The sequence below is a fragment of the Carcharhinus amblyrhynchos genome, chromosome 27, assembly GCF_965287045.1.
Source record: "Carcharhinus amblyrhynchos chromosome 27, sCarAmb.v2.hapA, whole genome shotgun sequence".
In the NCBI taxonomy this organism is placed as follows: Eukaryota; Metazoa; Chordata; class Chondrichthyes; order Carcharhiniformes; family Carcharhinidae; genus Carcharhinus; species Carcharhinus amblyrhynchos.
Window position 1 is genome coordinate 34,685,635 of NC_137350.1, and position 15,177 is coordinate 34,700,811.

A 15,177-nucleotide genomic window follows, 5' to 3' on the forward strand; every position below is an offset into this window, starting at 1 on the left:
TTGTCCTGACGAATAATTGTCCCTCATCCAACACCACTAAAGAAGAAAGGATTATCTATTCATTATTATGTTAATGTGTGCACATTGGCTACTACATTGCATGGCGGCACAGGGGCACAGTGGTTAGCACTGCTGCCTCACAGCTCCAGGGACCTGGGTTCGATTCCCAACTTGTACTCTGTCTGTGTAGAATTTGCATCTTTTTCCCATGTCTGCGTGGGTGCTCCGGTTTCCTCCTACAGTCCAAAGACATGTGGGTTAGGTGCATTGGCCATGCTAAATTGCCTCTCAGTGTCTTGGGATGCAGAGGTCAAGGATTAGCAGGGTAAATATGTGGGGTCACAGAGATAAGGCCTAGATGGGATTGTTGTTGGTATGGGTTCGATGGGCCAAAAGGCCTTCTTCTGCACTGTAGGACTTCAATGATTTCTATAATGATCTGCATTACAATCAGTGGAACCAATCTAATGACCCTCTAACCTAAACTATTCCAATGTTATCCATATGCCCATCCACTGACCATTTGAATGCCCTTAAAGTTGGCGAGTCCACAACTGCTGCAGGCAGGGCATTCCACGACCTTACTACCCTCTGAGTAAAGAACCTACCTCTGACATCAGTCCTATAATTACCACCCCTTAATTTAAAGCTATGTCCCCTCATGTTAGCCATCACCATCTGAGGTAAAAGGCTCTCACTGTCCACCCTATCCAATCCTTTGATCATCTTGTATGCCTCAATTAGGTCACCTCGTAACCTTCTTCTCTCTAATGAAAATAACCTCAAGTCCCTTTCCTCACAAGACCTTCCCACCATACCAGGCAACATCCTTGTAAACCTCCTCTGCACCCTTTCCAATGCCTCCACATCTTTCTTATAATGCAGCGACCAGAACTGTACACAATACTCCAAGTGCGGCCGCACCAGAGTTTTGTACAGTTGTAACATGACCTCACGGCTCCGAAATTCAATCCCTCTACCAATAAAAGCTAACACACCGTAAGCCTTCTTAACAACCTTATCAATCTGGGTGCCAACTTTCAGGGCGCTATGCACATGTACCCCGAGATCTCTCTGCTGTGAGTCTGTGGAATTCGCTACCTCAGAGTGTGGTGGATGCCAGCTCATTGAGTAAATTTAAGGAGGAGGTGGACAGGTTTTTAACTAGTAAGGATTTGAAGGGCTATGGTGAACGGGCAGGCTGGTGGAGTTGAGGCCGAGATCAGATTAGTCATGGTCATATTGAATGGTGGAGCAGCTCAAGAGGCTGAGTTGCCCACTCTAGCTCCTAGTTCTTAAGGTGCTTGTGGTTATTACTGAGGAACTTTCAATCTCTATCTACATCTCCCTCCACATTTTGAGGTCAGTGTTTCCGTAATGGAGCTTTACAGCACGAGCCACGCTCTCTCTGGTACATCACCATTCCTCATATCTGGAGAACTGGGGGAGGCGATGGCCCAGTGGTATTACCGTGAGACTATTCATCCAGAAATGTCCTGGGGACCAGGGTTCGAATCCTGCCATGGCAGAAGGTGGAATTTGAATTCAATAAAAAGTATCTAAAACTAAGAATCTACTGATGACCATGAAACCATTGTTGATTGTTGGAAAAATCCATCTGGTTCACTAACGGAAATCTGCCGTCCTTACCTGGTCTGACCTACATGTGACTCCAGAGCCACAATAATGTGGTTGACTCTCAATTTCCCTCTGAGGGCAACCAGGGATGGGCAATAAATGCTGGCCAGCCAGTGACACCCAGGTCCCACGAACGAACAAAAAAAAGGTACCAGCAGGCTTGGCAGATCTCACAGCTCAGTCAATTTGTGTCTCATATAATTGCACTTGCCAGTGGAGGAATCATGTGATACTTCACACAACTTCTATTAACTGTGACAAATTCACTGAGGCCCATGAGGTTGGTCTCTTGGAGTATGAGCTCCCTGATTGAGGTAATGATGGCCTGTCCAATCAGGCAGCCTCACCTGTGTATAAAAATGGGAGTGTCAGGCCCTCTGGCATTCCTGCTCCTGACTCTGTACCTGAAGCAACTCTTAGGAGTGGAATAGAGTTTGTAAATAAAGGGAACCTTGTGTGAAGGGACACTCACCTCAGAGGAATAATTCAATCTTTTGATTGAAAAACACAGTTTCCAGGTTGGGTGTTGACAATCAGTATCTCAATGCTGAACAGGTTTGCAACACAAACGACAGGAGGGCATTAAAAAATTTGCAGAATGGACAAATAATTGGCCGATGAAGTTTACCACATAATTGTAAAGATGTAGATTTTGGTCACTTATTCCGTGGAATCCGAGGAGGGGCAGAAGAACCAGGGACCTCGAAGCACAAATACACCAATCAATACACTGGGATCTGAAAACTTAGGTCGAAGAGTCTCTGCAATAAAAAAGTGTGACATCATCTTTAACTTAAGTCTGCAAGCGATTTAACACATGACATTCATGGTCACTAGTTGTCTTCAATACAGGCAGTCCTTGACTTTATGATGCTTGAGTTATAACAAATGGCACTGACAATGTTCATAAATTAACTCTCCATTTCAACTTTACAACATCTGTTACGGCTTTACAATGCCACACCAGCACGTTCATACATGCATATCCAACATTCTGCACTAGCTCATCAGCATGACTAGACAGGTTGAACTGTCTTTATCAGGTTTATTAGGAAAAGAGTGTTTTGTGCTGGTACTTTTTTTTGCTACAACGATCATGATTTTAATGCATTTAAAGTTTAAGTTGAAAGTTTACTTATTAGCATTACAAGTAGGCTTACATTAACACTGCAATGAAGTTACTGTGAAAATCCACTAGCCATAGGATCTCCCTACAGTACAGAAGGAGACCATTCGGCCCATCGGGTTTCTACCAACCACAATCCCACCCAAGCTCTATCCCCGTAACCCCACACACTTACCTTGCTAATCCCCCGACACTAAGTCAATTTAGCATGGCTAATCAACCAAACCTGCATATGTTAGTCACCACACACCGGCGCCTGTTCAGGAACACTGAGGGAGAATTTAGTGTGGCCAATGCACTTAACCAGCACATTTTTGAGACTCTGGGAAGAAACTGGAGCACTCGGAGGAAACCCATGCAGACACGGGGTCAGAACATGCAGATTCTGCATAGACGGCAAAGTAGCACAGTGCTTAGCACTGCTGCTTCACAGCTCCAGGGACTTGGGTTCGATTTCCAGCTTGGGTCACTGCCCGGTGGAGTTGCACATTCTCCTCGTGTCTGCGTGAGTTTCCTCCAGGTGCTCCGGTTTCCTCCCACAATCCAAAGATGTGCGGGTTAGGTTGATTGGCCATGCTAAAATTGCCCCTTAGTGTCGTGAGATGTGTAGGTTAGAGGGATTAGTGGATAAATGTGTAGGGATAGGGAGTAGGGCCTGGGTGGGATTGTAGTCAGTACAGACTTGATGGGCCAGATGGCCTCTTTCTGCACTGTAGGGTTTCTATGATTCTATTATTCTATGACGGAGACCCAAGCCGGGAATCAAACCCGTGTCCCTGGCGCTGTGAAGCAGCAGTGCTAACCACTGTGCCACTGTGCCATGTTTTTACACTTATGTTGTAGAAAAAATGTGCTCAAAGTCATAGATATTTGAGATTGAGCAAGAGATTGATGGTGGTCATTGGCTTCATTATACCCCATAGATTAACCTAGGAACTTGTGCTCAGGCATGCAGATATCACTGGCCACCTCGGTAACTTGACAGGGCCAGAGTTAAGAGCATTTTACATGACCAGGTGCCCCATGAGTGATTCCCAGCTCTGGTTCTGGAGACGCCCCCGTTTATACCACTGGGAAAATCAGTTCCGACTGACACATTTTGACTTACACCATGGTTTTCAGGAACCAATCATGTTGTAAGCCCAAGGACTGCCTGTAGTTCAATACTTGCACACCCTCAGCAGAACTCAAAATGAAAATAAATGCTGGCATGTTGAAATAATCCATTGTTTAATTAGTTCAAGTGGACAGTTGCAACAGGGACTGGGGTTAAACTGCAATGACTTCAATCAGGCCAGTGAGGTTGGCCTATTGGAGTATAAACTCCCTGATTAAGGATCCAATTGACGGGCCAATCAGGAGTCTTTGCCCTGTATTTAACGGGGAGTTTCAGCTCCTCTGATCTCCCCAGAGTGGGACTGCTGACTGCTAGTACTCTGTGCACTGCTGTTAGAGTTTGTACATAAAGGAATTTTGGTGCAGTGACTTCTGCCTGTGTGAAATTTTACAGAAATGTACATAAAAGGTCACACTTTGTGAAGCCTGTGAGAAGAGAAAATCAAAGAATATTAATGTTGTTTCCTGAATTGATTAAACTTTAGGTGTAGGTTCAGAAAGTGATAGGGAGTGATGTAATGGGGAATTCTGGAATAGATTAAAGATTGTGGTTCTGTGGAACCTTGAGTTATTGAAAATTCTACACAATCTTGACTAATATCTATTTCTGTCAATGCTGGAAAAGCAAGTTTTAAAGACTTTTGGGTGGCATGGTGACAGTGGTTGATACTGCTGCCTCACAGCAGCAGGGACCTGAGTTCGATTCCCAGCTTGGGTCACTGTCTGTGTGGAGTTTGCACGTTCTCTCCCCGTGTCTGTGTGGGTTCCTCCAGGTGCTCTGGTTTCCTCCCACAGTCTGAAAGATGTGCGGGTTAGGTGCATTGACCTGAACAGATGCCAGAGTGTGGCAATTAGGGGAACTTCACAGTGGCTTAATTGCAATGTTAATGTAAGCCTTACTTGTGACTATTAAATAAACTTTAAAAACCTTTCTACTTAAAGCAATGTAACCTTTGCAGAAGTATTTGACAAACCTTTTATTTACCAAGTACATACTGGGATAATGTAATTTATGTTGAACCATATCATCTTCAGATCATTTACATATGTTCCCCAGACTCATCTTGACCCTTGTAATAAGCTTAACAGAAAATTTAGACTACGGTCTATAGAATCATGTAGCACTGAAAGAGGCCATTCAGCCTGTTCTTCCTGTACTAGCTACTTGAAAGAGTGATACAATTAGTCTTATTCCCCTGCTCTTTCTCCAGGACCCTACAATTCCCCTTTCTGGTATTTATCCAATTCCCCTTTAAAAATCACCAGTGAATCTGCTTCCTTTAGGCAGGATATTTCAGATTCTCACTCCTGGTTATGCCACTTATTTTTAACACCTCAACTGTGAAACAGACACTAAGATTTTATTGGATTAGTTTTAGTTTATTTACTGGTTTATTTACTAGTGTCACAAGTAGTCTTACGTTAACATTTCAATGAAGTTATTGTGGAAATCCTCTAGTCACCACACTCTGGTGCCTATTTGGGTACACTGAGGGAGAATTTAACATGGCCAATGTGCCTAACCAGCACATCTTTCAGACTGAAGAGGGAGACCGGAGCACCCAGAGGAAGCCCATGCAGATACGGGGAGAACATGCAGTCTCTGCACAGACAATGACTAAGCCGGGAATTGAACCCAGGTCCCTGGCACTGCGAAGTGACAGTGCTAACCACTGTGCCACTGTTTATAGCAATATCATCATAGAATCATTGAATTCTGCAGTGCAGTGCCATTTGGCCATCAAACCTGCACTGACCACAATCCCAACCAGGCCCCATCCCCACAACCCCATGCATATACACTAACTAGTCCCCCTGATGTTAAGGGGCAATTTATCATGGCCAATCCACCTAACCTGCACATCTTTGGACTGTGGGAGGAAACTGGGGCACCTGGAGGAAACCCTAGTAGTCATGGGAAGAACGTGCAAGCTCCACACAGACAGTGACCCCAAGCCAGGAATTGAACCCCTGCTGCTGTGAGGCAGCAATGCTAACCACTGTGCCACTACTAAAATATAAAAGAGAAGCTCATATTACTCATATACAACTAAAGCAAATGTTTAACATGCTGCAGATGAGGCCATTCAGCCCACCATACAAGTACCAGCTCTTCAGTTGGAATTATCAACTCCAATTCAATTCACCTCCTAGCTTTTTTCGACTGGAATTAGAGTCACTTTGATATCGATTCAGATAAGGGGCAGGAGATTGAGAGAGGATTGAGGAACAGCTTTTTCACCCAGAGGGTGATGGGAATCTGGAATCCACTGCCTGAAAGATTGGTAGATGCAGGAACCCTCACAACATTTAAGCAGTATTTAGATGAGCTGGAGCAGGACAGGACTATGGACCAAGTGCTGGAATGTGGGATTAAAATAGACAGGTATTTGATGGCCAATGCAGGCATGATGGGCTACAGAGCCTCTTCCTGTGCTGCAAAACTCTACAACTGTATTGTGTGGGACCATAACCTAACAGACTCCTGCTCAAATATCCAATACTCCATTGTCTGATTTCTGCCCATTTCCTTACCCACCTTGACTTAGCAGGGGTCAGAACATAACAATCCACCTTGGAAATTTCCAGCCTTTTTCATCCTAAATTGATTCGTTACGTAGAAACATAGAAAATAAAAGCAAGAATAGGCCATTCAGCCCTTCGAGTCTGCCCCACCATTCATTTTGATCATTGCTGATCATCAAATTCAATATCCTGATCCCGCCTTCCTCCCCATATCCCTTGATCCCTTTAGTCCCAAGAGCTATATCTAACTTTTTTTGATTTGATTTGATTTATTATTGTCAAATGTATTGGTATACAGTGATAAGTATTGTTTCTTGCGCGCTATATAGACAAAGCATACTGTCCATAGAGGAGGAAACAAGAGAGTGCAGAATGTAGTGTTACAGTCATAGCTAGAGTGTAGGGAAAGATCAACTTAATGCAAGGTAAGTCCATTCAAAAGTCTGATGACAGCAGGGAAGAAGCTGTTCTTGAGTCAGTTGACATGTGACCTCAGATTTTTGTATCTTCTTCCTGACAGAAGAAGGTGGAAGAGAGAATGTCAGGGGAGCACGTGATCCTTGATTATGCTGGCTGCTTTGCAGAGGCAGTGGGAAGTACAGACAGAGTCAGTGGAGGGGGGCTGGTTTGATGGACTGGGCTACATTCATAATTTCTTCTTGAAATGCCGCAATGTTTTGGCCACAACTAGATTCCATGGTAGTGAATTCCACAGATTCACCACACTCTGGCTGAAGAAATTTCCCCTCGTCTCCATCCTAAAAGGTTTACCCCTTATGCTCAAACTATAATCCCCCTAGTTCTGGACTCCTCCAACATCAGGAATATTTTTTCTAAATCTACCCTGTCTAATCCTTTAGAATTTTATAACTTTCTATGAGATTCCCTCTCACTCTTCTAAATTCCAATGACTATAACTGCTTAGTATTTCCTCATATGACGGGAATCAGGCTGGTAAACCTTTGCTGCTCTCCCTCTATAACAAGAATATCCTTCCTCAAATAAGGACCATCAGAACTGCACATAATACTCCAGGTGTGGCCTCACCAAAGCCCTCTACAATTACAGTAAAACATCTCTATCCCTATTTTCAAATCTCCTTGCAATGAAGACCATTTTCTACAGGAAAAAGCAATGACTATTCTATGATGGGTGAAAGCCAGCACAAAGCAGTTTTATTTCACACCAGCAATGGGTTTGGAGTGTTAATCTGTAAACTTTGTTTGTTTTCTTCTTTGGCTTCAACTTTCTTCATTTATATTGTGGCTCTTATCGCCTCAGGAAAAGCAAAAGCAATTCACGGCCAATCAGGTGGTTTTGAAGTGTAGTCACTGTGAACAATGCAGGAATCAGAATAACCAATTTGTGCACAACAAGCACATGGTGCAAACCCACAGAATTGGTCATTGAGTCATTGAAAGGAGTCTTTGCAACGCTTAGCATTCTGGATCAGATGGTGTCTGACACTCACCCAGAATTCACCAATAAGTACTTCATTTCGCTGAGAGCAACAGAGTCTTTTCCTCACCAGTTCCCCATCGTATCTCCAGTCTAACAGTAAGGGCAGAAAGGGATATCAGCACCATTAAAACCTTCTTGAAGAAGAATGAGAATTTCCCAATGACACTTTTCAGACAGTGTGGATTGGTACCACCTGAACTTCTGATGAGCCAGAAGCTTTGTATTCACCTTCCCTTGCTGCCCAAGAAATTAATCTAAGGTTCACAGTCCTGAGCTAGCAGGAGATTTGGGACTGAGAACAGTCGTACAGAAAAGAACAAGCTTCCAGTTACAATAAGAGGCACACTACTGGAAACCTGCCCAGGTTGAGCAAAGGAGACAAGGCTTGGGTAAGAGACCAAGACAGAGAAGACGCCATCTTCAGTGGTTAGCACTGCTGCCTCACAGCGTCAGGGATCTGGGTTCAATTCTGGCCTTGGGTCTCAGTTTGTGTGGAGTTTGCACATTCTCCCCATGTCTGCATGGGTTTCCTCCGGGTGCTCTGGTTTCCTCCCACACTCCAAAAATGTGTAAGTTAGGTGGATTGACCATGCTAAATTGCCCCTTACTGTCAGTGGGATTAGCAGGGTAAATATGTGAGGTTACAGGAATAGGGCCTGGGTGAGATTGTTGTTGGTGCAGACTTGATGGACCGAATGGCCTTCTTCTGTGCAGTAGGGATTCTATTCTATTCTATTCTATATTCAAAAAGGATGATGATCAACAATGATCTTTCTTAATACATATCAAAAACAGCACAATAAGAAGGTACAGGAGAAATCCTATCCTCATTCCTCAAGGACATCCCCCATCACACATTTAGGTGAACCAGATGTGGAGAGTCAAACTGACAATACACCAGATGTGCGAAAGGTCAATCAAGTCAAAGCAAAGAAGTCCAAGGGGAGACCGCTGGCCTCCTTGGCCTTCCAAGGACACAACCAAGAAGAGTGGTGAAACCTCCTGACTGATTACATCTTTAACCACAGAAACCTGACAGGATCTGGAGTAGTATGCAAGAATAAAAATGAGATATGTTTGTACAGCGGCTTGAGGGATAGCAATGTAGTATTAAGACGTTCAGGGATGAAAGGGTTAATGTGTGGGGAACAGTATCACCCACATGGCGACGTAAGAGGGAGTCATATGGCTAAGGCTGTAGTAAAAGAAAGCTTATGGTCTAGATTGAGTAATATCATCATCGAGTATATCTGTAAACAATCACGTTCATCCAATAAACCAGTTACTGTTGAGATATATCTAGAACTCTGAAACTATTCCTTCGCCACTGTGATGGTACGGTACCTTTAAGAAATGTATTTATATCATGTTTTTTATAAGCAGTATGTTTAAAATTCAGCTCTGTTTTACATGGTGCCAATTTGTCTGGGCACCAGGCAACTCACATGCTGAGAATGCAGGCTGATAATTGATTTCAGCTGGGGAGGTATTTGTTTTAATCTGAGTTAATGCATTTTTGTTTACTTGGTTTGTCCCCTGGGGTTTCAGAGTGGGATTTTGATTAGGTTGATTGACAGAGACAGTCATGTGCTTTAAGGGAGGAGCTAAGCTTACAGGGAAAAGTTGCTGCCAGGTTCTGAAAGAAGCCAGAGATGTTACTGTCTCTCTCTGGAGGCTACTGTTCAGGACCTGCTAGGAGAAATCAGTCTTTTTGTCTCTCTCTCGCTCCAGAAGTGTTTTGGAGGATCGAGGATTGGCAGCCCAAGTACAAGCATGTAAGCCTGTGTGCTGCTAATTGATTTTGAAGAGGAGTTTAAGTCTATAAGAAGAACATTGCTTGAATTGGAATTAATGGTAAAGAAGTTGCATCTTGTCATGTTTAAGTATTTCAATTGGTAAAAGTTAAGCTAGTTAATTTGTTATAGTCAAACTGTATTATTAAATAAAGTTTGTTTTGTTCAAAGTTTCTTAGTGTGTCAATAGAATCACATCTAAAGTGAAGCAACTTATCTTCACATTACTGTCAAAATAGCAAATAGTTGGGATCTAGTCCAGATTCATAACATACCTTGGGATTTCTGATTTCATACCCAACACCAGTCACAACTAATATAGAACACTCCTCTAAACTAATGGTGTTGGGATCCATCATGTAAACCTGGCAAGTCAAGTGGGGCCTTTAGTTTAGTCATGTACCTGAACGGTGGCATTACTGCTTTGTTTCGGTATTGGAAAATCAACACAGTTGTTGTGCCCATGTCTCTGGGAGTGAGATTTGAACCCACCACCTTCCGACTCAGAGAATGAATCCACTGAGGCCATCAAATAATTGTCTTGCGACTGGGCAAAACTATCTCCCGTGAATGCCTCTTTCAGCCAATCAGATGTTAAGAGTAAAAAACTGTTGCTGGGATCAAGCTGAACCTAATCACCAATCAGTGCATTTGTTAGTAGCCACTGACTCCCATTCATTTTCAACTAATTCACACATTTGGCAGGTCGGCAAGGGTTAATAATAACACTCACTTGGATCTTCAGTGAGATCGCTGCTCTGCTTTTGAAGCCACACAGTTTCATGATCTTATCTGGAATATCTCAGTGTTTGGATTTCAACTCCACCAGCCGCTACAGGCAGACAAACAACAGCATTCGGATAACAGAAGGTCCAGCGTTCCCCATTGGGAAATCAGATTCAAAACAGAATTTCCCCTGTAATTAATCAATGAGGCATTCCTGCACAGTTGTAAAATGAAAAATGTTAATAAGGCACTCGGAGCTCAATAAATTCCCCTGTAACTTTAGTCAAAAGTGAAGCATTGACTGTTTGTAATCAGCCAACACATGTCGTTATAGCAAATCCATTCAACCTGATGTGTGAACAGAAGTCAAGAGATCACAGGTATAAGTTGAGAGGCAGTAGATTTAAAACTGAGATGAGGAGGAATGAGGAACTGTGAGGATTTTCACAGTAGCTTTATTGCAGTGTTAATGTAAGCCAACTTGTGACTAATAAATAAATAAACTTTAACTGCTTCTCGAATTTGTGGTGAATTTGTGGAGCTCACTGCCCCACAGCGCGGTGGAATCTGAATTGTTGAATAGTTTCAAGAAGGGGATAGACATATTTCTAACAAAAAAGGGACAAGTGGATATGGGGAACAGATGGAAAGGTAGACTTGAGGCCAGGGAGGGTTCAGCCTACTTCTGCTCCTAATTCCTATGTTCCTATGTAACAGCAAACCCTGTCAGTGGACGGTGAGTCAGTCAGTGTCCGAAACAGGAACTCATAGAGGAGTACAGAGGCCATTCGGCCCACTGAAAATGCACTAGTTGATATCATTCATGATGATAAGGATACAGGAGTAGAAATGACAAACATTCTGCATGGATATTAAAGGAAGATATTTGACATTTTGTAAACAGTAGGCATGTCTGAAATGCTTTAACAGTGGACTGTTTGTAGGTTAAAGACTTATTTCTGTCCATGACCCAAGCATCTTATGTCCACTGATAGTCCCAATCGCCAATTTTGTCCTTCTTGCCCACCTTCTTATTCTGCGAAGAGCCCTCCTACTTTCTAAAAGTCTAGCTCTACACAAATCCTCTTACGTGTGGCTCTCTACCTCTCGAGTAATAAGGTAGTAATTAGGATTGTCTCCTTTCTCATCATAGCCTCCACCTTCATCATAACCAGCCATATTCAAAGCAGTGTTGTACCAATCTAAAACTTCCTTCCAGCCTTGAGCCCTGTGAGGGCTCAGATTGGTGCCAGTTCCCAAAGGCTGGAGCTGTGAGGATCACGAACAGACCATCTCCTACTGTTAGAAAGTACTTAAAACTACTCCTGTGATCAGTATCCTCCACAATGACGATAATAACTCCAGGAGTCAGCTGTAAAGGGACATGCTTTATTGCACAACATGAGGTAAAACAAAACCACAAGCCTGTGGTGAACACAAACAGGCCGCATCGGGGAAAATACAACAATTGACCCGCTCAGGGGCCTGCTTTATACAGGTTTTGGTATAAGAGTTCCACCTGGTAAGGTAGTTACCAATCGCCAGGGAGCTTGTATTCTATAAATCTTACGGGGAAGTCAATAGGTGATTCCCCATCCGATTCCTGGGATTTATCATGGTGGCATCTGATAGATTGTCACAACCACAGAAATCTTAGACCAAAGGTGTCAATTGCTTCCAGTTCCCACAGAAGGCAGTATGTTAGAGAAAGGTAGGCTGATGTAATTGGACTGTGGAAATGGGAGGCACATATAACAGGCAGTGGAGTCACTGTCACTCACTCTACCCTATCACCCACACTCAAAATGACCTTCCCCCTCCTCTCCCAATCTCAGCCTTCAAAACACCTTTACTCTGATGTTTTCCTGTCACGTGATGCAATGGAAAGTAAGCAGGTTGGACACAACCTATTCTCAGAGAGATGACAGTTTTAAAAGATGTGTTGTTTTTGTGTTTGGTATTTAGATGTTCCAATGGTTTTGACCGTCACCGACAGGAATGGCTGGACTATCACTGCATGGAGGAGGTACAGTAAACATTACCAGTCTTGATCCCATTAGACCCAGGACTCCTTTACATTCCCACCTTCCAGGTTGTCTGGTCTACTATATTTTGATGGCGGTTCTAAATCATAATTTCCTCGGACAGCAATTTCAAAACTTTTGACATAATTTTAATTACAGATTCAGGCAGCTGAAGCCTATTGCATGCTCCTTGAAGGATCTCTTCAAAAGTGTATACCCAATTACTGTTTGAAAACTACCATTGGATCTGTATCACTCACATTATTTCCATCTTTTGTTCTATCTATCCCAACATTAAATATTTTTCAAAATAAAGCATCCACATGCCTCTGGGATAGAGAATCATAGAATCCTGACAGTGTAGAAGAAGGCCATTTGGCCCATTGAGTCTGCACAAATCTCTGACATAGTATCTTACCCAGGCCCTCTCCCCCACCCTATCTCCTTAACCACACACACTTTCCATCTAAACTATACATCTTGGGTCACTAAGGGGCAACTTAGCATGGCCAATCCAACTAACCTGCACATCTTGGACTGTTGGAGGAAACTGTAGCACCCGGAGGAAACCCATGCAGACATGGGGAGAATGTGCAAACTCCACACATCACCCAAGGCCAGAATTGAACCCAGTCCCTGGTGTGTGAGGCAGCTGTGTGAATCTCTGGGTGGCACAGTGGTTAGCACTGCTGCCTCACAGTGCCAGGGACACAGTTCAATTCCTGGCTTAGGTCACTGTCTGTGTGGAGGTTGGACATTCTCCCTGTGTCAGCGTGGGTTTCCTACAGGTGTTCTGGTTTCCTCCCACAGTCTGAAGATGTGCAAGTTACGTTCATTGGCCATGCTAAGTTACCCTTAGTATCCCAGGATGCAAAGGTTGGAGGGATTAGCTGGTAAATATGTGGGGTTACAGGGATAGGGTCTAGGTGGGATTGGTGTTGGTGCAGACTCAATGGGCTGAATGGCTTCCTTCTGCATTGCAGAGATTCTAGATAGAAGATCAGCAGTGCTCCTTTTGAATGCTGGGTCAGGCTACAGGGGCCAAATGGCCAACTCCTGCTCCCAGATCGTGTGTTCTTATGAATTCTACTGTGAACATCTGGAATGGCAACTTTACAGGGCACAGGCAGCTTATTTCCAAATCTGGGCTAAAACCCTCTTTCTTGGAAGTGCGGCCACCTCCCAGATATTGTTTAACCTGCCCATTTATTTTCCTCCACTGCCTTCTTCAGGGAAATCACAAAGCAACTGCCAAGGAGCTTGGTGCTGTGAGTGACGGAGCCTGCATGTTCCTACCACAAAACATTTAGTGGAAGATTTTTTTTTACAATTTTGCAGAAAGCAACACACAATGGGAGTAGGAATTGGGAGATTGCAATCCTCTTCCCCACACCCCCACCCTCACTACTCCACAACCTTAGCAGGGACAGTTCCCCATTGAGAGCACAGAAATAAGAAAGCTCTCCTTAGCGCTGGAGTGCTCAATGCCATCACTGCCACCCTATGGGAACCTCTGACAATCTCTTGCTGGGGATAGGCACTGGTCCTTGGTATCTGGGGCCTGCATTCAAATGCAGCCCAGACTTAAAGCTGCAAAGGTATGCTATGTTTGCTGTCTTTGTGGAATTAACTCAGCCGCTTAAACTTGTCCCTGACTGCATTTCTTGTAACACATATTTAAGGGATAGCATCATGCCATCACGAGAAGGGAAGTGTATCATTTGATCCAGTCTCAGTTTCACTTTGGCCTGTGAGCGGAACACAGCACACACAGCTCTGCTACTGATGTCTTTGAACTCTCTACCCAGATATATATTTTCTAATGTGCCTAGTTTAAATAAATGAACTTACAACATGCTTAGCCTATCCCTGATGGTGCCTCTATAGATTGATAAAAACACAACGTATGTTCAACATAGGCCAAGCAACAAGGTTAAATACAGATATGAGCATAGAATCCTATAGTGCAGAAGGAGGCCATTCAGCCCATCAAGTCTGCACTGACCACAATCCCACCCAGGCCCAATCCCCATAACCCCATGCATTTACCCTTGCTAGCCCCCTGATACTGAGGATAATTTAGCATTACAATCTGCCAAACCTGCACATCTTTATACTGGGGGAGGAAACCATAGCACCCAAAGGAAACCCACACAGACACGGGGAGAATGTGCAAACTCCGCACAGACAGTGATCCAAGCAAGGATTCGGACCCAGGTCCCTAGCACTGTGAGTCAGCAGTGCTAACCATTGTGCCACTGTACCACCCTTGATGACATGGTGAAAAGCCTTCGATAATGCTACATGGTGTGAGGTGATCCTTGATGTTTTAGTTAGCCCACTACAAAGTCATACCATTGGAGAACATTGCAAACGCAACATTCTGACTGCGCAGAAAAGCCTTGAAGATAAGATGCAGAGACAGGGCTCATATAAAGAGCTGGTAAGAAGGCAGATCTCTCGTGGTGAGATTATGGGACCCAGGCTGTCAGTCCATTCAGGGCCATGGGGAGGGGCCAGGACCTGATTAGCTCAGTCAGAAAGTGTGAGTGATGGAGGGGTGGTCCAAAACCAAACACATAAAATCAAGCCATGGAAGGTTGTGATGATAACAGGTGGCTTCAGGTGTTACTGGACAATAAAGTGAATAAAATGAGGAGCAAGGTCAAAGGGATATTGTCAAAATGTCCAAAAAATTCCCCAGTTTGAATTGTGATGCTTCTGATCCACTATCCGAATTTCAAATCTACGAACAGCGGAAATTCTC

At 43.8% G+C, this 15,177-nt stretch overlaps 1 protein-coding gene across 2 annotated transcripts in view; it reads left to right on the forward strand.

Annotated features, from left to right (window-relative positions):
- The window catches only part of LOC145358980 (plexin domain-containing protein 1-like), a 304,814-nt gene that overhangs the window by 221,429 nt on the left and 68,208 nt on the right, over positions 1-15,177 (forward strand). For both annotated transcript variants that reach the window (XM_080213338.1, XM_080213339.1), the window contains exon 10: positions 12,352-12,412. In XM_080213338.1, coding sequence (XP_080069464.1) covers positions 12,352-12,412 — 61 coding nt within the window. The remainder of the gene's footprint in view (positions 1-12,351; positions 12,413-15,177) is intronic.